Source organism: Sinohyriopsis cumingii, chromosome 17 (genome assembly GCF_028554795.1).
Source record: "Sinohyriopsis cumingii isolate HCF-2022 chromosome 17, ASM2855479v2, whole genome shotgun sequence".
Classification (NCBI taxonomy): Eukaryota; Metazoa; Mollusca; class Bivalvia; order Unionida; family Unionidae; genus Sinohyriopsis; species Sinohyriopsis cumingii.
This window is the reverse complement of record NC_142977.1, coordinates 48,347,687-48,373,291: the sequence shown is the minus strand read 5'-3', so window position 1 is coordinate 48,373,291 and position 25,605 is coordinate 48,347,687. Positions and strand designations below refer to the sequence as shown.

Below are 25,605 nucleotides of genomic sequence, written 5' to 3'. Positions count from 1 at the left end.
AATTAGAAGCAAAACGGAAACGACAGGAAGAAGCAGCAGAGAAGAAACAAAGTCTAGGAGAGATGGAGAATATTGAAAGCCAAACGGTAGCGGTACTCTTAGACATTTTAGCAGAGTTAAGTAGTCTGAAACAAATGTGTCAGACTTCTTTATTACGACCTAAGAGAAAAAGACCTTCCCGAGCTAAACAACCCAGCCCTGTTACTACGCCTGCGATACCACCCCTATTGATTTCTACCAAATCATAATTGACAGGAGTAAGTCCAGAAGTAGGCCTTGGCCGTGGCAAAGGTTTAAGACAGTTAAGGCAGATTTCGTCCCGTTCCTGTTTTTTTTTACACAAGCAAATACCTAACGGTCCTTTTCAAGGCCACCCACTTCTCTCGAAAAGAGACAGTATTTCAACTGCCAAAATCAATTAGAACTCAAAACCCCTTTTAACCCATGATGTACGTGTGTGACTGCGTGAGTGTAGGTCCATATTCTAAAAATCAAAACCAAGAGACGTTTTCTGTCTGGTATATTCTGGTACAAATTTTATAAGCCAATTCACAACAAAACACAACACTTTAAAAAGTTTATGAACTTCTGTGTCTTTGTTCACTCTCTCTGTTTTTTGAATGTTTTCACTTTCACTGGTTGATTCTCCGCTTCGTCCTCACTTTCTCCATTCAGCTCTTCTCTTTTTATGTTTCTACACGTGTCTGAGTTCTTACTTTGGGGAGGATACTTCTTCGTCCTGTTCAGAACCCCTCTCATTCTCTTGCTCCTGTTGTTGCTTAGGGAATTCTGAAGACCAATGTCCTTTCTCTTGACAATGATAACACGTATCTTGAATATTTTCTCTTTTGACACCTGTCTTGCTTTTTTGACGGTCTGGAAACTCTCTTGTCCAATGCCCTTTCTTCTTACAGATATAGCAAGTATCTTGACTTTTATCTCGAAAGGAGGGGGAGTAGTCCGTCGGCTTGTCTGAAGAAAATTTTATTATGACACCTCGCAAAGCTCTGATCAGAAGTTCGATCTGTGTGGCTCTTCCATCGTTCTGCTCGGTTTGAGAGTGAAATGAATAGTGGAAGGCAAGACACACGCCCTTTATATATACGCTGATCTGTCATAGATATAAAGTGACCCATGGTGTTTCACATGTAGTCGTTTGACCTTTTGCAGCCAAGATGAAACGATCGCATCAATTCGTGAAAAAAGAAGAAAGTAGGAGGCAGAAACGCGGTTTATTGCTCGTACAGTAGCTAAAGTCTTGGCACAAATTAACGCCAGTGATTTTGAAGATGACATGAGTGAGGCAGAATCCAGACCCAGAGAGTCTACACGCAACCAAAGTTCACCACCATTGGTAAAGCCTGAAAAGTACTACCACATTCGAGAGACGAAATAGCTCTCCTCTAGAAAATTTAGAACGACGGCTGACACACGTACGTGGTGAAGTCGAAAGATTTCAAGCCCGACGTATCGCTGGAGATTGCAGAGGGCTTCATCTCTGTGGTGTGGGATTCTTTGTTAACCACGCTGAAATGACAATGTCAGTCTAAAGAAGACGATCGTTTGAGACTTTCCATTCATCACGACAGTTTAAAGTCCCCCGTTTAGATCGGATTTAGCAGCCCAGCAGAACTAACACCTTCCATTGTCATCGACAAGATTCAAAACGTGAAACAATCCAACGACAAGTTTCACATCACCGATGGAAACACAACACTGCTTATGAAACACGTGTCTCTACCCCAAGGGACCGGACACAAAAAGGTGTTATTGGTCGACGAACTTCGTAGCATCAAAACGAGTCTCGTCCAAATGAACAACCCTCAAGACAAAATGTGTTTAACCAGGGCCATCGTAGTAGGACGATGTTTTGCCAACAAGAACGACACGGTAGAATGAAAAAGAGCTTGGAAGAAGATTCGAAATTCGGACCAAGTCAAACCACTCAGAGAAACAGAACTCCTGGTACAGCAAGCGGGGCTATCCAAAGACATACCTTGTGGTATTCCTGAAATGCAGAAATTGCAAGATGTCCTACCTCCACGTTAGACATTGAAAGTGAAACCTCAAGAAGTCCGCCGACCTCTGTTGATTCGAGGCTAAGATTTTAAAGACGGCAAATACATTCACGTCTATCATCACGATGAACATTTTGATGCCATCACCAGTATCGCCCCATTCCTGGTATACAGTTATTATTGTGATAAATATGAATATGGCTATAACAATCGATAGCAACACGAACATTGTGGATCAAAATGTTTGGCCCCTCAACCCTTTCTAGACGAAAGACAAAAACGAGTGCATTGCCCAGCTTGCCAGCGCACTTATCTCAGCCCTACCTGTTACCAACAACATTTGCAGAATGAAATGTTCACAGCAGAAAAGTGCCTGTCAACTCCTGGGATTGTGCTATACCTGTGGACAAGGCATACGTATCAATAATGCCAAGACACACGTATGTTCAGGAAAGAAACGATGTCACATTTGTCACCAGATCGTGCTTAGATCAAGAATGCCACATTCAAAAATACCATTCCAAACAAGAGGAGGAAAATGACCAGAAGAAAGGCAATTTCATCTTTTTCGATTTCGAATGCATGCAAGAGACTGGCATTCACATTCCTATTTCCTGCGTTGCTCAACGAGCGTGCGAGAATTGTATCTACGAGCCTATCTTTAGGCATTGCCATCATTGCAGCAAGTTTCCGGGAGGGCGTGAAAACATCTTTCGGGGACCAAACACGCTAGCTGATTTCGCCTAATGGATCTCATATCCCATCGAGGAAACGTGGAGCCAAGAGGACATCGAACGTTACGGCAATTGTCATCGCCATGCCACGGTGATGGCTCACAATCTCTCGGGATACGACGGACAGTTTTTTTATATAGATACTATACGGAGCAAGGCACCGAAAGTCCTTAAGTGGGACAAGTACAGTGTAAAGATTCGATGAGCTACTTGACCATGCCTTTGAGCCGAATGCTTAAAACGTTTGGAATTTCAGAAATGACCAAAGGTTACTTTCCGCCTTTTTCAATACCGAAGCCAATCAACACGCCGTTTTACCCCATTTGTCTGAGGCTCACGACTACGACACCAAAAACATGCGTACCGAACAACGAGAAGCTATCTACGATAGGTACCAGGCTCACGCCTCGGCCCCTTTGACTTTCAGGAAGAGATGTTAAATTATTGTCATTCAGACGTGGACATTTTACGGCGTTGCTGTGGGAAATTTCCAGAGTTGTTCTTGAAACAAGGAGGTTTCGACCCTTTGAAAGAAACCTGCACCATTGCCAAAGCGATTTCCTTAGTGTAAAGCCAACGATTCATGCCAGAAATCACCCTGGCTGTCTTCAACCCTCAAACGATCAGCTTTGTGAAACGTCAATACTCGGTCAAAGCCTTACGCTGGCTACATTACTTGTGCGACAGGGAAGACAAATGGATCCTAAATTTTCGCAACGGAGGAGGCGAAAATACCATCGGAACGTATTCAGTGGATAGTTGGGGCTTAGAAAACCCCAAGATCGTGTACGAGTTTAACAGTTCCTTATTTCACGGATGTCCCCTCTGCTAACCTGAACGTGACACTAAAAATGAGTTTTTACAACGGACCATGCAAGACTTGTATCAAGCCACTTGTCAGTGACGCTTGAAGTTAGAACAGCAAAGATACCAAGTGGTGGAAATATGGAAACACGAGTACGATCACATTTGAAAACCGATCCTGAGTTTAAACTTATCGTGGAAAGTTACAAGTTGGTGGACGCACCGAACCCTCGGATTAGTTTGTACGTTGGAGGACAAATGTCAGCTGTTTGCTGTACCAAATCGACGAGGAGAAAGGAGAAGAAATCAAATACTTGGAAGTGTGTATCCGTACGTGTGCAGATATTGTCGCTTTCCAGCAGGATACCCCCAATTGCTGACGGAACTCTTCGACCTGGACAACATTCGACAATACGGAGATTTTATCAATTGCAAAGCCTTGCCTCCCACAGTCTTGTATCATTCCGTTTTACCTCACCATTGCCAAGGAAAAAGAACAGAACCATAAGGGTGACAAGATTCAGAAAGGCATTTTCGCGGACTACGTGGATGCTTTTTTGAAACTGAAACAAAAAGTCAGCTGCTAACCTTCCTGGTGTCAGACTCCCGAAGACCAAATCAAATTCAAAGAGAAATACTGGGAGCAGGAAGGAATCACTTTAGACCACACCAAGAAAACGAAGGCAGGCGATCGTTTGGCAAAGTTATGTTAAATTGCTTGTGGGGCAAAATGGTACAACGACCGTGTTTCCCCAAGACAGAATATTTGACAGAACCTTCCCGGTACTTCCAGATGATTCACGACAAAACCAAATACATGAAAAACGTGGACGTCAATCGTGAGGACTTGACCTTAATCAATTACGAAGAAGAACTTGACTTTGTAGAAGCTCACGAATTTGGAAATGTAATGATTGCGGCTTACCTGACAGCCCATGCTCGCTTAAAATAGTACGAAGAACTGTTAGGAGATCGCGTCCTATAATTTGACACATTGACAGTTGCATCTACATCAATCGCCCGGATCTACATCACCCTGTCATTGAGGGATACCGTTTAGGAGCCTATACAGAGGAACACCCCGACGAAAAGATTATAATTTTTGCTAGTGGCGGTCCTAACAATTACGACTACAAATACCTGAAACAAACAAGGAGAAGTGCACACCGAATGTAACGTGTAAGGATTGACTCTCATTATCGCATCCGTCGAGTGGTAAACTTTGGCGTATTGAAAGAAGTCTTGCAGTCTGGACGGGATGGGCATTTTAGAGTGACCACCTACGAACCGCATATGATTGTACATTTACCCACACACCAAATCGTCAGTCGGCCTTTGTAAAATCGTGTACCTCAAGCGAGTGCGACTTCCCAAACACTTCACTTTGCCGTACGGACACGTCGATATTGGTTAGCATATAAAAAGGGATAACGTCCTAGATTGATAATTCATTGTATCTGCCAACGTTAAGTGAGAAGGATGAATCCTTTTAAACAGAAATCATTCAATTCTGGGGATTCTGAAGTGGAGTGCTATGCTGTGCATTGCTATGAGAGCGATGCCGTATGTTGTGACCACAACGATGCAGTACCACATGATGGGAAGTTTGCGATAACTACTACTACTACTACTACTACTGCCACTGCACCTACCATGGAAAGTGATGATGTGCAAAGCTGACGGATGCAAAAGCGATGCCACTCGTTATCGTTGAACTCTCTACTGGTTTTCATTGTCAATGTCAACCTTCACGGGAGACCATGCGGCTACCACCCTACGGATGTTATCCAAAACTGAGCAAACTCCTATCGATTTCACCCTGTCCTCGTCGAAACGAACCTATGAAAGACGAATGTTCGTTCTCCGTGCTTTTGCTTGAATACTGCGACTTTGAAAGTCGTTTTCAAACGTTCCAAGAAAAATGACCTTAGCATCTATGAGGACCTATCACCGAAGAATTAGCCAGAGCTAAATTTTTCTACTCGGGCGAAGGGGATAAAGTCAAGTGCTTCAGTTGCAATGTTTCACGTCACCAGTGGGAGCAGAAAGATTCATTTTACCTGGAACATGATCATTGGTGTCCGAATTTCTGCTACCTACCTTTAGTGTGACCCCAGTCGTTGAAGTGGCATACCATGTCGTTTAAGAAACCAGCTTAGCAAGGAGTCAAACGTTGGACAACACTGAGACAAGTTTTTAAACCCCATTTTAAAAAAATGTTCAAGGATTACCAACCGAACTGCAAGATAAGATTTACAAGGAAGTTTGGCAGGGACTTGTCGGAGCAAAATCTCAATAGCTGACTGTAGAACTTTTGTGTCGAGAAATTCACAAGAAGAAATTGAGAAAAGTTAACAAACGCGTCAGATTTCTCTGGATCAAGTATGGGTTCATCCGATTATTCCGCTTTAGCCGTTTCCATTAGAAGATTTTATTCACATTCTTGACCGTTACCCTGGTCAGAATTTACTCACTATGTCCATTACTTTCGCTGTAGGAGAAGATTTCAAATAAAATAGAACTGACTAACATGATCATGGATACCTTACAAGAGAACATTCGTGATTTGCCGGTGGAGTTGAAAGAACGCTTTTAGCTAGAGCTGGTAAAAATATAAGTGAAACACAAATAACAATTGCATCCGTTACGTCACCGATCTTTAAACCCCTGGTACATGAATGCTATAAGGGGACTGATTCATTTGAAAACGTTACAATGGTAAGACATTGTTCAATTGGCGAGGACCAGAAGACTTTTCGTGTCTACTCATCTACTTGTTACATGTTGGCCATATTTCAACGAGTACCAAAGGAAGAGTTAGTGGATTACCAAAATATTTTACGCTATTAAATTTTCTCTCTCGAGGAAAATTCTGTGCCATGTGTAGTATGTGAACTAGTGAATAAATAATTTGGTTTGGCTACTGGAGTACAATCAGTTTTGTGCAAAATGTACACTTATTACCTCCATCAAAAGAGGGTATATCATGCCACAACCTTATCACTCGTGACACAACAGAATCCGTGGAAGGAAATCAATGACAAAATTTAGATTGTAGAGGATTACCAATACGTATTACGAGAATGGTGTCCCATGAATTGTGGTGAACGTGTGGTGAGTGTCATAGTGACTTGCTTTCTGGGATTTCGATTACCAGCCGAATCCTCGTGACTCTTTACGAACAGTACTTGGTACCAAACAAAACAGGTAACTTGTCCCTTTAAATGAGTACGAAAAACTCGTTTTGTTCAAAGCCTTGCGTTTTCATCTGGATACTTATCGACCTCTACGGGAAAAAAGATTCGTCAACTTTTAAGTACAGAAGAAGTATATGACGTTGTATGTGTAGCATGTGACTTACACCCTCATTGGACAGATGTACGTGACTGGAAAAATTAGGATTTTAAAGCTTGGACCAAAGAAGAGGCCAATTATGCTCAAGAGTTGTGATCCTCAATTCTTACGTTCAAGGAAAAAGTAAATTTTAAACCTGTGCTAGTGACAGTGCTAGAAGAAGAAGAACCCGTCACCGAGGACACCACTCCCTTCAGGACATGACTGTCATGGACATTCCCAAAAGGGCATTCCAGGAGTTTACCTATGTGACTGTGCTCAATGTAGAGACTTTAAGAACATTACACACTGTCCATAGGACATCTTGGATACCAAAAACATGCTGACAGTGACTTTTTTATATTTCACTGTTTGTGATCGTTTTTTATTGCGTAATGTAACCATTTGGCTTATATGTATTTTTGACTTCTTGTTTTTCCATTACAAAAATCAATAAACATGTCCTGCAAAGTATACAAACTCTTGTCTTGTCTGTCTTCGTGTCAAAACTGACTATTCCTTGCACTGTATCTAAATCTGCTGTCTCTGCTCCCTCTATCTCCACTATCAAAGTCCCCCTGCGGGTCCGGGATGTAGAATTGGCCCGACTTGCCTCGCTACGTGTCGTAAAAGGCGACTAAGTAGAGGCAACCTGCTTGTCGTGGGTTGCGTCCCGTGTCGGGGGAGGAAAGGATCCTGGTAGTTGAGCAATGGCTTTCCATGCAATACACTACTTTGGCCTCTACTTCTCTTAGACGGGTGGTCGGGATGGGACCGGTTTCGACAAATCGGCTGGTCACGCCGAGCCCTAGGAAGTCTTTATTTACTCTCTCACCTTTTTATCTTTCTCCTTGTATCGCTTTTGATAACACCGTTGTTCTTATTTTCTTTTCCTTTATCATTCCCTTTCCTAAGTCTTAGAAGACTTCCTAGAAGGCGGAGGCTTAACTGGTCAATCGGGGGGTAATTTTACCGACCTTAGAAATTGGCGACTTCAGGGTCAATCAAAGGTAATTTTATCAAATGAGTATGACATCTGTGTATCCCTGGCACTTGAAAAGTGTCCCCTTGTTGGGCTCCACGGTGGGCGGAGAGCACGGGTGCTGAATTTTAATCAAGCCAAGATAGATATTTCCAAAACAATTCACAACAAGCGTACGAAAACTTTTATCTAACTCTGATGACGAACCATGTAGTGTGGAGTCATTTCCACGCATCATGGTCATAAAATCTAAAGATGCCACAAAATCGCTTACTTCTCTCTCTCCGTTTATAATTGAGAAAACTATTACCGGATTGATTGGTACACCAAAGAGCGTAAAAAAGATGAAATCGGGTTGCCTTCTTGTTGAGGGTGAGCGACGGGGTCAGACAGAAAATATCAAGAAAATGAAAACTTTCTTTGATATTCCAGTGACCTCATTTGTTCACACCACACTCAATACATCCAAAGGCGTGATTCGATGTCGTGACTTGGCTGGAGTCACCGACGCAGATATCATTGAAGGGATGAAAAGTGAACGTGTCACTGCAGTCCGTCGAATACGTATCAAACGTAATAATAATCTGCAGGATATCAACACCATTGTTCTCACTTTTAACAAGCCAACAGTACCCAAAGTGGTCAAAGTTGGCTTCTTGCAAGTGAAGGTTGAGATCTACATTCCAAACCCCCTTCGATGTTATAAGTGTCAAATATACGGCCATCACGAAGACCGCTGCTCAAAAAGCCAAATATGTGGCCGATGCGGAGACCATTCTCATCAGGAATCTGATTGTAGAGCAATTACGCATTGTATCAACTGTGGAGAAGAGCACCATGCAAATTCCAAGGATTGCGATACCTGGAAGCAGGAGAAGGAAATTCAGAGGGTAAAATACACAAATAATATTCCCTATCCAGAAGCCAGAACACTATACAGGCGAAAACAGCGCATCGTGGCCCATCCTTCTCCACTGTAGTGAAGAGCAATTCTATAACAACGAAGGACGCTCAAACAGTAACAGATCTACTCGATTCAACACCAAGCTCCAATCACCACCATTATCAAACACAGAAAAATACGGCATCTACACAAACTACTTTCAACAATACCAACCACGGAAATCACCATAAAACAAAAACAAATCTCATGGAAACAGGCAACAAAAGGGGTCAGATGACCCCATCAAATTTTATAACAGGTTTGGAAACATTGAGAGCATGGATGCAGAAGAAACTGCTCCATGCGCCCAAGGGAGCTCCAGATCTAGAAACAAACAGAAAATTCACGTTTAAAATTCACATCCAACAACTCGGAAAGTTACAACCAACTGTTTTCACTATCAGGACTTATGGAGGCTTTAGACAAGGCCCATGATACTTCCGCTGGGCCTGACGAAATACATTACAAGTTTTCAAAACATCTTCCAGAATCATCTTTAACATCTCTTTTGAAACTCTTCAATGATTTATGAATTACTGGTAATCTGCCTAAGATATGGAAAGAAGCAACACTAATACCAGTTCCCAAACCCGGTAAAGATAGCGAAGATCCTAATAGCTATCGACCGCACGTACAAGCTGTGTGTGCAAAACAATGGAAGGAATGATTAATTCTCGGCTTGTATGGTACCTGGAAACTAAGAATTTCATATTTCCTTTCCAAAGTGGCTTTCGTTATGGACAGAGCACCAACGATCATCTGCTTAGACTAGAAACATTCATTCGCGATGCATTTATCAAGAAAGAACATCTAGTAGAGGTTTTCTTTGATTTTAGAAAAGGCCTATGACACAACATGGAAGTACTGGATAACAAAAGACCTGCACGATCTAGGTCTAAAAGGCCGTCTGTCCTCTTTCATATCCCACTTCCTTTCAGACAGATAATTCAAGGTACGAGTGGGCTCTACTCTCTCAGATTTGCACGAGCAAGAGATGGGTGTGCCCCAGGGCAGTATTTTATCTGTGACACTTTTCAATATCAAAATTAATAACATCACCAAGTGTTTGACTCTTGGAGTGGATTGCTAACTATATGTTGATGATTTTCTCATATGTTATCGGTCAAAGCACATGGATACAATTGAAAGACAACTACAGCAAAATATCAACAAGATTCAAAATTGGGCTAGCACGAACGCCTTCAAATTCTCAAAATCAAAAACGGTATTCATGCATTTCTGTCAATTACGACGACACCACGTAGAACCTCACCTCACGCTGAAAGGAACACATATCCCAGTTGTTGAGGAAACAAAATTTTTAGGTATTATCTTTGACAGAAAACTGACTTTTATTCCACACCTAAAGAACTTGAAAGATAAATGGGTAAAAGCACATAACCTACTTAAAGTAGTAGCTCACACTGACTGGGGTGCTGATAGAAAATTCATACTCAATTTATATATAACGTTTATTCATTCCAAACTGGACTATGGTTGCGTTGTGTATGGTTCAGCCCGAAAGTCATATCTTAAGATGCTTGATCCAATTCATCATCAGGGAATAAGACTGGCTCTGGGAGCATTTAAAACATCACGTGTGAAAGCCTTCTAGCTGAAGCGAACGAACCACCATTATCGCAGCGTAGAGAAATGCTTTCCGCACAGAATGCTCTCAACTTAAAATCAAACCCTCTGAATCCTGGTTTTGCTTCTGTTTTTCAACCCAAATACAAATTCTTATACGAAAACAAACCAAAAGCCACACCTTCCTTTGGCATTAGAATATCATCCAGCCTCGACAGTACAAAAATAGATGTTTCTAAAATTCAGAAAACGTCCATCTCCGAAACACCACCCTGGCTGCTTGAACAACCAAAAGTACTTTTTATACTACACGATGGGAAAAAATCCGAAACAAACCCTTCTGTCTTCCACGACAATTACCATGAATTCCTCACCGAATTTAAAAACTACACCAGAATTTACATCGACGGCTCAAAGGACGAGGAAAAGGCTGCTGCAGCCTTTGTTTGTGGAAATCACACAACGCACGTTCGCTTACCAGATGGAACATCAATTTTTACAGCCGAAATCAGAGCAATAGACCTTGCTCTGCAACATATAGAAATAAACGTATTTTAAACAGTATCATCCTCTCCGACTCACTATCAGTACTCCAGTCACTGCACAATAGAAAACTGGAGAATCCATTATTGAAAAACATACTAGTCAAAAATACCGAGATGAGTGTCTCCCACAATATAATATACTGTTGGTTACCTAGCCATATTGGTTAAAGGCAACGAAAAAGCAGATGCGCTGCTAAAATGGCCATGTCTCAAGAACCATCTGATTTTAAAATACCGTATACTGATTTTAAACCTAGTGTCAGAAAGTCCCTACATCAGAAGTGGTAGGCATCATGGAATGATGCATTGAATAACAAACTTCATGCCATTAAGCCAACTCTAGGAGAATGGACTCCTTCCTACAGAACCATTCGTAGGGAGGAGGTAGTCATTGCAAGAATCCGAATTGGTCATACTTACATCACCCACTCCCACATACTATAAGGTGAAGACCCACCAGAGTGCGTCTCTTGCAATGAACCCATTCACTGTCAAGCACTTTATGATAGAGTGTTTTGACCTGCAACCTACGCGCGATCGTTATTACATTGTGCATGACATGAAAGAACATTCTGATGCTATTAACATCACTCGTATTATTGAGTTCCTGAAAGCCGTAAATATTTACTGTAAACTCTAACTTGCATGCTATCACCTTGTGCAACAATATGCAATACATATTCCCGTCCCATTTTAATACCTTTTCATCTTTTTTTTTTCATTAACATAGAACATTTACATCCCCCTTTGATCGGGAAGCTTTATTTTGTACCGTTACCATCTTACCGTTTTTAATTTCAACCATTTGTTCTTTTATATCGCTGGTCGATATAGGACCTTTTATAATTTTTAAAAAGATTATACAAATAACATTTTGTGTGGCGCTAAAAATGCTAATAGTGCTGATGCGCCGTTAAAAATAAAATGAATCAAGTCAATCTATCAATCAATCAAAGCTTTACATCATGATGACACCTGTGTGTGAGGTCAAGCCTGAGGCGAGGACGCCTCTACAGATACAAACAGAACAGCCACTACCAACACCGCTGCGTCTACCATCACCACAGCTAGTACCAATACAGGTGTGTGCTGAGGATATAATGAGGCCCCAATATCCAAAAGTGTGGAATAGGAGAAGACAGATGAAGTCTTCACTATCCCTGAAAGTGAAGACTGGGTGAGTGAAGCCAATCAAGACCCTATGCGCTCCCAAACTCAACAGTGAATTGGGAGATAGATAGGAGTCGTTATTGTATCTGTGGTGCCTTGCCTGAAAGCTGTCTCCATTAGCCAGGTGGTATTAGAGTTATAAAAGGGCCCTTTCCAGGGATACCCAAATCTTTAGAAAAGAGACAACATTCAAGTTGCCGAATGGTGTGAATGTGGAGTAAGGTGATTTAAACAAATCACTCCGTTACTGATGTGATTGTGTGTGTGTGTGAGCTCGAGGACGTTTGTGTGGATAGTAGAGTGTAAGGGATATTTCCTTCACGTCCGTGCTTGACATATAAAGTGAAAGCGTCCATCGTTCGCGCTATTCAACAGTGAATAAATGAAGATGGCTATATAGTTGTTTAAAAAGTTAAAAGACAGTTGGTACTTGATGGTGGATGCTACCTATGTGGTGGAAAGGCTTGAGAGGAATCAAGATATCCAGTTACCAATGACTTTGTGAGACGTCAAGTGACCAGCCGGAAAGTAGCCAGGGATCTTGTACAAGGCATGATAGAAGAGGAAGTAGAAAAGTTACGAGGCTTCATTCAACCAACATATGTGAGAGTTGAAACCTTGACGGAGGCCCTTGATAATGTAAAGAAAGTGAGGTGTTTTTTTAGAAAACACATTGCATTTGACGATGTGTCCAGTTGTGAAATGATCGTTGGAGCAACTAAAAAAAGGAGAAGAAATAATGAGAAAAGTGTTGGAAGAAGGCGTGAAGAAGATAAAAGATAGATGGGCTAAAGAAAGAAAGGACAAAGAAAACAGAAAGAAAAACGAGGACTTTCACAGATAAATCAAACTGGATGAAGGTGCAGGTGACATTTAGATCAATGGGCCATCCTGACTGGATTCCAGAGGATGAAAAGAAAAAGAAGAAAGGAATTATTGAGAAAGTGAGAAAATGGTGGAAGAACTGGAGCAAATAGAAGAAGAAGCAGAACCCAAATGCCCTTTTCAGGGCCGCTCATATGCCAAGAAGAGATTTTCTTTTTTGAATAATTTCTTTTGGTCTGGTGTATAGTTGTTAGTATTTGTATATTGTCTGTTGTATGTATTATCTTTATCTCTGTTCTGCCCAAATGTTCTATGGTTTTTTCCGCTCTTTAGTCCTATTGAGGTCAGCCCTTGCTACATTGTTACCCATCTCCAGTCCTGTGACGTCACATTGCCTGCAATGTATTTTTACATTGTCACTAGACAGGCCCAGTACTTTTTAGCCCTTTAAAGATTATGTTAAAATTCCTATGTTAAATTACCATTATCCCTTGACAGCCCCACAACAAAGCTGAACCCCTAATACGTCATCATATATATATATATATATATATATATATATATATATATATATATATATATATATATATATATATATATATATATATATAATGACACATTAGGGGCTTAAACTACGTCAGAAAAACAAGGTAAAACGACAACAATAATACCAAATGGGCAAAATATAAATTTATTTCGTCATAATTTAAAATCAAAGTGAAAAATAATTTAAAAAGAACTCACACTATTGAATGAATTTCAAGAATAATTTAGGATGTAATAACTACACAAAATTGGTCATCTCAATGTTATCAGAGAATCTGTAAATGTGTTTACTGGAACTCAAGATATTTTCAAAGAAACCAAACATCAGTATTACGTTAATAAAATACTAATATTAATATTATTCCGGAAACGATCCAACGGTATTCCGAATTATGGTTCTAATATGCTTATCTGCTAGAACCATTGAAGAAACACTATTCTATTAATACAAAAGTTTATATAAAGATAATCCAGTGAAAGTTGAATGTCAATTAACTCCTTGAATGTTTCACCTAATTCAACGAAATTGTTAAATATCCAAGTCTCTCAATAATTTCACAACATTGTAGTGAGATAATGTCTGTTCAGAATAAAAAGATATCATCAGAAATTTCAACGAACAAGTTATAAATACATCAGATTGCCTCTCACGAATCTTACAAAACTAGAATATAACTGAAGAATGAGAACGCATTTAAATTAGTTTTGCCTCCTAAATATCTTGGTCGTCAATAATAGTTTTTTCATTTTCGAGCCAACGAACGCTACGATATCTCTACGGGACAAATGAACTCCAAGGAATTCGCAATATTGACATGACCTCTATTCAAATAATGCGTTGCGTACTTGACCAAAAGAGCTGATCTTATGAACATAGCAATCAATCCTGATGTAAATTTTACACCGCATTGTAATGTAACTACACACTTGACGTGACCTGACGTTTACAGTGCGTTCTACATTGTTAGAATTTCCTAACATAATAATATTAACATTAACTCAAACAACTTAAAAAGAAATAATATCCTTCACAATATATATAGAGAGAGTGCGTGCGTATCGCTGTGAAAAGTCATATGAGAAGGGTAGGAAGCCGTGCTTACCGATTTCGTGACTTATATGCACATATTCCACAGACCAAACACGTGATAACTACAGCTACGCCTAACAGGATAATTGTCAGAATCAGCATCGATGTTGTATCTGCAACATTGATATATCCTAGATACAAACAATTGGCGTCCTACTACATGCATTTTTAAATGCATTAAATACGATGTTTATTTTCTTATGTTTTATTCAAAAACAAGAGAAACTCTACTATGTAAGTAAAAAGCCTATCCGGCGTCCATATAATCATTATTGCAGTGTTATTAGCATTGTAAGCAAGAAACCGTGTTTTGTATCAAGAGTCAATGGCTGTATCGACATTATCAACGTTTATATAAGAACTGGTAAGGTCTAGAAAAATAGATGTATAAGTATTTATATCAGAAAGAGTCGGGAACCGAAGATACTTCCTGCGCAACACCAGTCACATTTTCTATCCATTCTCTGTATCCACCATCTTTAATAGTACGCTGGTTCCCTTTTAGGGACAATATTTTATCTTGTTTTAGCACGTTGCAGGTGGCGCTAATTGCAGTTTCAGTGTTAACTTCTGATGAAGGTGCTTTCCTCCTTGGCACAATTGTTGCACACAACGTCTGCATACTCGAGAAATGTAGTCATTTAAATGCAAAATATACCCGTTGCATGAATAATCATGCCATAATACATTTGGTATATTCGCTAAACGTCCAATCTTTTTTAAGTCATCAAGGCGTTTGTGGGAAAACTAACATTGTTTAAGAACCTTAGTCATAATATTACTGTAATGTCTCTTCTCCAGGTTCCATTTCTATCAATTGTATCGAGCAATCATTTCGAACAACACTATGCTCTGTTATGTGGCTAATATTACACCTAGTCGAGCGCGTTGACTAATATACCACGTTTGTACAATTTAAAGAAATCCATACTCTATGAAAGCATTACATGAATTTCCAAAATTGTTCCGACTTCTTTGCTTTACATTACAAACACGACCGGATGTATCATAGCGATGTACAATGCATTATGCCTGATGAATTGCCAACAAGCCAACCATAGGACAGCCTTAAATATCCATTTAAATGTTCCATAATGTTGCCACAATTTTGAATACTTTCTCTTGTATGATCGATTTCTCCCATTCTATGTTGTTGATTATAAAACAGCTGATTCATACATAGAATACCGTTTGCCGTTTGAAAAGAAAAGCATCATTCCCCATAAATTGTGACTCTTAATTTGGTGGACGATTGCTGATTGACGATGCATAATTTACAATATCTTCAAAGAATATTGCATTCTAAGCCGAACACAAACTTATGTATTTACCCACATAAAAAGGTGCTTTATTCTTTCCTCCTAGGGCATAGCGTTTGCCCCAAGACCTAATGTTACCAATGTCAATTCTAAATCCCATCTTTAAATTGAATCTTTAATCAACGTCTTTTCTACAATATTGGATTGTAGCATTTCCTTTTTTCGTTTTCCTCTTGTTTTGAAATCCTGAAATCAGTACTCGTGCAATTGTTCTTTTAATGGTATAGTATGATCCAACCAGATCCCAAATATAATACATTACCTCTGTTTGCCAACATTGATGTGTTCATATTAAACTTGTGAAATTAAGTTAATGTAGCATCATCAAGCTGCTATCTATGATGTGTAATAATTTCATATGTTTTTTTGTGATCACTTTTTCTCTTCATAATCTGATCGGTCTAGTAGTGATTTCGTTTGTAAAAAAATACCCTCTTGACTGAGTGGCCCAGCAATTATTTAAATCTTGACACATTCATTTTTGTATTTTACAAAAATAATATCAGCGAGGCTGGCTGGTGAAGCTGTTCTTAGAGTTGTATAAAATCTAACGGATCCGAAATATGTGTGTGTGTATGTGTGTGTGTGTTTGTGCGTGTGTGTATGTGTGTGTGTTTGTGCGTGTGTGTGTGTGTGTGGTTGGAGGAATAAATAAGTCTAATAAATATACAAATAGTAATTAAATATATGAATACATACTCATATATATATATATATATATATATATATAGAGAGAGAGAGAGAGAGAGAGAGAGAGACCTGACATAGGAGGTCCCTCGTGTGGAAACTTCGTATCATCTGTTCTATTATGAATGGAATCATCGTGGTCTACAAATAAAGCAAATGCTGCTTTCATTGGAAGTATATATATTGAGAGAGAGACAGCTATATACGTAGATAGATATATATGTAGAGCTATGTATACCTATATTATTTCTAACTCTTGTTACGTGATTTTATTTAATGTTTGTAGTTTTCATTCGAGGCTATAAACTGTATGGAATATATTTTGTTATTTTATTAAAATGTACGTCAACTGGCTCTGTTAAAAATATAGGATCTATAAAAGATATTTACGTATGTGTTGACATTATTAAAATAGTCTTAATACTACGATTTAAAATGGAGCTAATTGCGTAGAGTCCCAGTGACTGATGGGATATCGATGTACGGAGAATAATTCTTTACTTTCCTATTGGCTGTGAAAGGTCATGTGAGTATGCTTAATTCGAAGCAAAATCAATAGTGTATGTTCTCACGTGGGGTCAACTGCACGGTACAGTAGCAATGAACGGTGTATGTAAGGAGAAAAGTAAGTGATTAAATTCCAATTTTTGCAGTCATTCACGCTTATTGTGTTCTTGATGTATGTCTGCAGACGTGTTTTATGTTGCACGTAGGTATTAGAGAGGAAAAACTCCCCCTGCGGGTCCGGGGTTGTAGAATTGGCCCGACGTGCCTCGCTACGTGTCGTAAAAGGCGACTAAGTAGAGGCAACCTGTTTGCCGTGGGTTGCGTCCCGTGTCGGGGGAGGAAAGGATCCTGGTAGTTGAGCAGAGGCTTTCCCTGCAATACACTACTTTGGCCTCTACTTCTCTTAGACGGGTGGTTGGGATGGGCCCGGTTCCGACAAATCGGCTGGTCACGCCGAGCCCTAGGAGGTCTTTATTAACTTTCTCACCTTCTTTCTCTTTCTCCTTGTATCTCTCTTGATACCACCGTTGCCCCTATATTCTATTCCTTCATTTTTCCGTTTTCCAAGTCTTACAAGGCTTCCTAGAAGGCGGTGGCTTAACGGGTCAATCGGGGGGTAATTTTACCGACCTTAGAAATTGGCGACTTCAAGGTCAATCAAAGGTAATTTTATCAACTGAGTATGGCATTTGTGTATCCCTGGTACTTGAAAAGTGTCCCCTTGTTGGGCTCCTTGGTGGGTGGGGAGCACGGGTGCTGAATTTTTAATCTAGCCATCATGGATAATTCAAAAAAAAAAATCAAAATAAAAGATCGAAACCCTTATCAGAGTCTGACGATGAACCATGTAGTGTGGAGTCATTTCCACGCTTCATGGTCATACAGTCAAAAGATGCCACGAAACCGCTTGCCGCACTATCTCCATTTGTCATCGAAAAGACTATCACAGGATCGATTGGCACACCCAAAAGTGTTAAAAAGTTGAAATCGGGTTGTCTTCTTATTCAGTGTGAGCGACGAGGTCAATCAGACAATATCAGGAAAATGAAAACGTTCTTTGATATCCCAGTAACCTCATTCGCTCACACCACACTGAATACGTTCAAAGGCGTGATTCGCTGCCGTGACTTGGCTGGAGTCACCGACGCTGACATCATCGAAGGAATGAAAGGTGAAGGTGTCACTGCAGTCCGACGAATACGTATTAAACGTAATAACAATCTGCAGGACACCAACACCATTGTACTCACCTTCAACAGGCCAACTGTACCCAAAGTGGTAAAAGTTGGCTTTTTGCAAGTAAAGGTAGAGATTTACATTCCCAAAACCCTTCGGTGTTATAAGTGTCAAAAATACGGCCATCACGAAGACCGCTGCTCCAAGAGCCAAATATGTGGCCGATGCGGAGACAATGCTCATCAGGAATCTGATTGTAGAGCAACTCCGCATTGTGTCAACTGCGGAAAAGAGCACCACGCAAATTCCAAGGATTGCGATACCTGGAAATAGGAGAAGGAATTTCAGAGGGAAAAATACACAAATAATATTCTCTATCCAGAAGCCAGAAAAATTGTACAGGCAAAAACAGCCCATCCTGGCCCATCCTTCTCCACTGTGGTGAAGAGCAATCCTAAAACAACGAAGGACGCTCAAACACAAACAGAAGCACCCGATTCAACACCAAATTCAAACACCCCCCATTACCAAGCACAGAAAAATACGGCATCTACTCTGACTACATTTAATAATACCCAACAACCTAAATCACCAAAGAGTAAAAAATCTCACGGAAACAGGCAACAAAAGGGGTCAGATGACCCCATCAAACTTTATAACAGGTTTGGAGACATCGAGAGCATGGATGCAGAAGAATCTGCTCCATGCGCCCAAGGGAACTCCAGACCTACAAACAAAAAATTCACCCCCGTACTTCCTCCAGAGAAAGAACAAAACAAATTCCCTCTGCGAAAGGTCTAACCTACCTCCACAATCTTTAATTTAAATTTATAATGAAAAACACTATCATACAAGTCGAGGACTTAAAGCAAATTACAATGATATTCTCCTGCTTTTAAACGAACATGATCCTGCGGTACTATGCCTTCAAGAAACATTCTTGAAAGATACAGACAATATCACATTTAAAAACTACTCCCTGTTTAACACCTGCTCTCCAAATGTTGATAGGGTATCAGGAGGAGTTTCTGTTATTGTAAACAACAGAGCTCCTCATAGCTTCATTCATTTAAACACCAATTTACAAGCCATTTCTGTAAGCGTCACTCTAAATCGAGTGATTACATTTTGCTCTATTTATTTACCACCAAACACTAACCTAGTACCAAACGAACTCGACAATCTTGTTCAACGGCTTCCCGCACCCTTTGTTTTACTCGGGGATTTTAATGCCCATAACATTTTATGGGGATCAAATCATATAAGTGACAGAGGTCACAAAGTTGAAGACTTTATTTCTAGACACGATCTGTGTCTATATAATACCAAAAACACCTACATATTTACACCCAGGCACGGGTACATACACATGCATCGATTTGACAATTTGTTCTCCTTCTCTGCTTTTGGACTATGAATGGAAGGTCGCTGATGACCTTCACAGCAGCGATCACTTCCCAATCTTCCTTGTAAATCTTAACTCTACAGTCGATGAAGTAATTCCACAATGGAATTTAAAGAAGGCCGACTGGGCCAAGTTTGAAACACTTTGTAAAACTAGGCTGAATGAGGATACAGTTTTCAATGTTGACGACACCATTCAGCATTTTACATCTATTTTAATAGAGATTGCAGAAGAATCCGTTCCCAAGTCCTCGCCATATTGTAAAAGAACCCAAACACCTTGGGTCACTAAGGAATGTAAGGAAGCCATTAAACTACGCCGAGAAGCATTAAGGAAATTTAATAATCAACCGACGCCCGAAAACTTAAATATATATCGCATTGCCCGGGCCAAAGCTCGCCGCATAATCAAAGAAAGTAAAAGAGCATCATGGAAGAAGTATGTTTCTTCTTTAAACTCTCGTTCCTCTGTTAAAAAAGTTTGGGACACTATACGCAAAATAAACGGAAAGAGAAAGCAAAACCCTCTCCGACATCTGACACTGAACAATAACAACTTTAGTTCAAAACGTGACATTGCAAATATTCTTGCTGACAGTTTCTCGAAAAATTCCTCATCATCTAATTATTCAGAAGCCTTCCAAAAACTTAAAACTCAAAAAGAAAAGTCACGTTTAAAATTCAAATCCAACAACTCGGAAAGTTATAATCAATTGTTCTCACTATCGGACCTTAGGGAGGCTTTAGATAAGGCCCATGATACATCCGCTGGGCCTGACGAGATACATTACCAGTTTCTGAAACACCTTCCAGAATCATCATTAACATCTCTTTTGAAACTCTTCAATGATTTATGGATTACTGGTAATGTACCAAAAATCTCGAAAGAAGCAACTGTAATACCAGTCCCCAAACCCGGTAAAGATAGCGAAGACCCCAACAGCTATCGACCAATTGCACTCACAAGCTGTGTGTGCAAAACAATGGAACGAATGATCAATTCTCGGCTTGTCTGGTATTTGGAAACTAACAATTTAATATCTCCTTTCCAAAGTGGCTTTCGATATGGCCGGAGCACCAATGATCATCTGGTTAGACTGGAAACATTCATTCGCGATGCATTTATTAAGAAAGAACATTTAGTAGCGGTTTTCTTTGATTTAGAAAAGGCCTATGACACGACATGGAAGTACGGGATACTAAATGACCTGAACGATCTAGGTCTAAAAGTCCGTCTGCCCTCTTTCATATCCAACTTTCTCTCCGACAGAGAATTCAAGGTACGAGTGGGCTCTACCCTCTCAGATCTGCACGAGCAAGAGATGGGTGTGCCCCAGGGCAGTATTTTATCTGTGACGCTCTTTAACATCAAAATTAATAGCGTCACCAAGTGTTTGACTCCTGGTGTGGATTGTTCGTTATACGTTGATGATTTTCTAATATGTTATAGGTCAAAGCACATGCATACAATTGAAAGACAACTCCAGCAAAATATAAACAAAATTCAAAATTGGGCCAATGCAAACGGTTTCAAATTCTCAAAATCAAAAACGATATGCATGCATTTCTGTCAGTTACGAAAACATCACGATGAACCGTACCTCACGCTGGATGGAACACCTATTCCAGTTGTTCAGGAAACCAAATTTTTAGGTATAATCTTTGACAGAAAACTGACCTTTATTCCACACCTAAAGAACTTAAAAGCTAAATGCTTAAAAGCACTTAACCTGCTTAAAGTAGTAGCGCACACTGACTGGGGTGCTGATAGAAAAGTCATCCTAAATTTATACAGAACGTTTATTCGCTCCAAACTAGACTATGGTTGCGTTGTGTATGGTTCTGCCAGAAAATCGTATCTTAAAATGCTTGATCCAATTCACCATCAGGGAATAAGACTGGCTCTGGGAGCATTTAAAACATCCCCGTGTGAAAGCCTTCTAGCTGAGGCGAATGAACCACCGTTATCGCATCGTAGAGAAATGCTTTCCGCACAGTATGCTCTCAAATTAAAATCAAACCCTCTGAATCCTGCTTTTTCGGCTGTTTTTCAACCCAAATACAAAACTTTATACGAAAATAAACCAAACGCCATACCTTCCTTTGGCATTAGAATATCATCCAGCCTTGACACTACCAATATAGATCTTTCAAAAATTCAGAAAACATCCATCTCAGAAACACCACCCTGGCTAATTAAACAACCAAAAGTACGTTTTACGCTACACGATAGGAAAAAGTCCGAAACAAACCCTTCTATCTTCCACAACTCTTACCAGGAACTCCTCACCGAATTTAAAAACTACACCAAAATTTACACTGATGGATCAAAGGATGAGGAAAAGGCTGCTGCAGCCTTTGTTTGTGGAAATCACACAACGCAAGTTCGCTTATCAAATGGAGCATCAATTTTTACAGCCGAAATCAGAGCAATAGACCTTGCTCTGCAACATATAGAAAAGAACCGTATTTTAAACACTATCATCTTCTCCGACTCGCTATCAGTACTCCAGTCGTTACACAATAGAAAACTGGAAAACCCATTATTGAAAAACTTACTCGTAAAAAATACCGAGCTGAGCGTCTCCCACAAAATAATATACTGTTGGTTACCTAGCCACATTGGTATTAAAGGTAACGAAAAAGCAGATCGCGCTGCTAAAATGGCCCTTTCTCAAGAACCATCTGATTTTAAAATACCATATACTGATTTTAAACCTTGTATTAGAAAGTTCTTACGTCAGAAGTGGCAGGCATCATGGAATGATGCTGTAAATAACAAACTTCATGCAATCAAACCAACTCTAGGAGAATGGACTCCTTCCTACAGAACCATTCGTAGGGAGGAGGTAGTCATTGCAAGAATCCGAATTGGTCATACTTATATCACCCACACCCACATACTAAAAGGTGAAGACCCACCAGAGTGCGTTTCTTGCAATGAACCATTCACTGTCAAGCACTTTATGATAGAGTGCTTTGACCTACAACCTACGCGCGATCGTTATTACATTGTGCATGACATGAAAGAACTTTTTGATAATATAAACATCACTCGTATTATAGAGTTCTTGAAAGCCGTAAATATTTACTCTAAACTCTGACTTTTATACTATCACCTTGTGCAGTTTTATGCAATATATGTACCGTCCCATTTTAATACCTATTCATCTTTTTTACATCTCCCGTTGATCGGGATGCTTTATTTTGCACCGTTATCATCTTACCTTTTTTAATTTCAACCATTTGTTCTTTTATATCGCTGGTCGATATAGGACGTTTTATAAGTTTTAAAAGATTATACAAATAACACTTTGTTTGGCGCTAAATAGCCTAAAAGTGCTGATGCGCCGTTAAAAATCAATCAATCAATCAATCAATCAATCAATCAGAGAGGAAAAACATTTGTTTGGACTGTACAATGGAAATAGAAAGTGGTCATTATTGGGACAATAATATTAGTCTGAAACTTTTATAATTTATTCAAATGAATTAAGATCTAACAACATTACGTTTCCTGGAGGACAAGAAATGTTTGATAAGGAACTTTTTATTCATTTAGGACTTTCATAGACCTTTATCAGGACTAGTTTGGACTCATTTCATAATACTGTTACTCTCACATTTTCATTTGTAACTTTGATAATTGATAATTAAATTGTTTAAATTTTATAATCTTGTTCTTTGGGCACCATCTGCTTATTTTTGTTATTTCTGGAAACGTCCTGGTCTGCATAGAAAACAACGGCTGTTTTAATTGGTAATGTGAAAAATATTAGGTGTTTTGCAATAAAAAAATGTCTAATTTTGCATAGAAAAAGTAGAAGAATGATTCCAAGTATACACAACTGCACTTTATATGTATGAGAGCAAATGTATGTCATTTGAATACGTGTCTATTCTTGAAGATATAATAATAAATAGTGTTATATAGTATGATAAATCCTATATAATGTTTGCTGTAATTACTACTTACAGGAATATTAAAGCGATAGTCATTTATTAATATTTTAAATTTACGAGTTCACTTACATTTTATGAAATGAGCTGGGGCTTGAATCCAGCTATATAATAATAAATAGTGTTATATAGTATGATAAATCCTAAATAATGTTTGCTGTAATTACTACTTACAGGAATATTATAGCGATAGTCATTTCTTAATATTTTAAAGTTACGAGTTCACTTACATTTTCTGAAATTAGCTGGGACTTGAATCCAGCTATGGATTATTGGAGAAACAAAGAATTATGGATATAATATTTGTTTTTACTGTAACAAATGGTTTCAAGTCGTACTTTCGTAAAGTATCTGCAGGTTTATTTCTATCAGAAACAAAGTTAGAAAGAAATTTCAGGAAACAGTCTATATACAAAATTATAAAAAAATACTTGTTTTTAAAGATGCGTTATTCCAATGATTTGCAATCCCTTAATGATAACATGATTGCTAATTGAGACCTCAATGCTATCTTCTTCTAGACGGTATTCTTCTTTTCTGGTATAATATTACACAAATTGTCTGCATACTCTATAACTGTCCTCGTGTGTGCAATATATATATATATATATATATATATATATATATATATATATATATATATATATATATATATATATATATATATATATATATATATATATATGTTCAAGGCAAGGTATAATGGACTTAAAATTAATAATCAAATAAATCAAAATTAATATAATTTTGCAAGAAATTCAGTCTTTCCCGAGCTTATCAAATATATGTTCGGATCAACTACCATTGTTTGGGAAGACTAATGAAAATAATAGTGTAAGGAAACAAATCCAAGTTTGACAATAAGAGCTTGAAACCTATTCGTCGTCCATATAAGCATTGTTGCAGTGTTATTAGAAGTGTTAGCAGGGAATCGTGTTCTGCATCAAGAGATAATGGCTGAAAGATTATTACTGACGTTAATTGGTGCTGTGTCGACATTATCAACGTTTATATAACAACAGGTAAGGTCTAGAAAACTAGAAAAATAGATGTGTAAATATTTATATCAGTAAGAGACGGGGACCTAAGATATTTCCTGTGAACCACCAGTCACATTTTCTCTCCATTGTTCGTATCCCCCATCTTTAATAACACGCTGGTTCCTTTTTAAGGACAATTTATTATCTTGTTTAGCACGTTGTCTAAGTTGGCGCTAATTGCAGTCTCAGTGTTAACTTCTGATGAAGGTGATTTCCTCCTTAGCACAATTGTTCCACACAACGTCTGAATACTCACGAAATGTGGTCTTTTAAATGAAAAATATACTCTTTGCATGAATAATCATGCCAGAATACATTTTGTATGTTCGCTCAACGTCCAATATATTTTAAGTTATCAAGGCGTTTTGGGGAAAACTAACATTGTTTAAGAACCTTAATCATAATATTACTGTAATGTCTCTTCTCCAGGTTCCATTTCTATCAATTTTATCGTTGCAATCTTTTCGAACAACACTATGCTCTGTTATGCGGCTAATCGTACAGCTAGTCGAGCGCGTTGCCTAATATACCACATTTGTACAATTTAAAGAAAAGGCCTGCAATCCATACTCTATGAAAGCATTACACGAATTACAAAAATTGTTCCGATTTCTTTCCTTTTCATTACAAACACGACCGGATGTATCATAGCGATGTACAATACATTATGTCTGATCAATTGTCAACAAGCCAACTTTAGGACAGCCTTAAACATCCATTTAAACGTGCCATAATGTTGCCACGCTTCTTGAATACTTTTTGACGTATAAAAGATTTCTCCCATTCTATGTTGTTGATTCTAAAACAGCTGATTCATCAATCGACTAGCATTTGCAGTTTGAAACAAAAACATCATTCCCCATAAACTGTGACTCCTAATTTGGCGACTGAGTGCTGATTGACGATGCATAATTTAAAATATCTTCAAAGAATAT

The 25,605-nt window shown here is 38.9% G+C and overlaps 1 protein-coding gene across 1 annotated transcript in view; it reads right to left on the bottom strand.

Annotated features, from left to right (window-relative positions):
• Positions 1-25,605, bottom strand: part of LOC149778568 (uncharacterized) — a 70,316-nt gene that overhangs the window by 2,233 nt on the left and 42,478 nt on the right. The window contains exons 5-6 of the mRNA XM_089938503.1: positions 16,656-16,724; positions 14,591-14,690 (exon numbers count right to left, since the gene is read on the bottom strand). Coding sequence (XP_089794629.1) covers positions 14,591-14,690; positions 16,656-16,724 — 169 coding nt within the window. The remainder of the gene's footprint in view (positions 1-14,590; positions 14,691-16,655; positions 16,725-25,605) is intronic.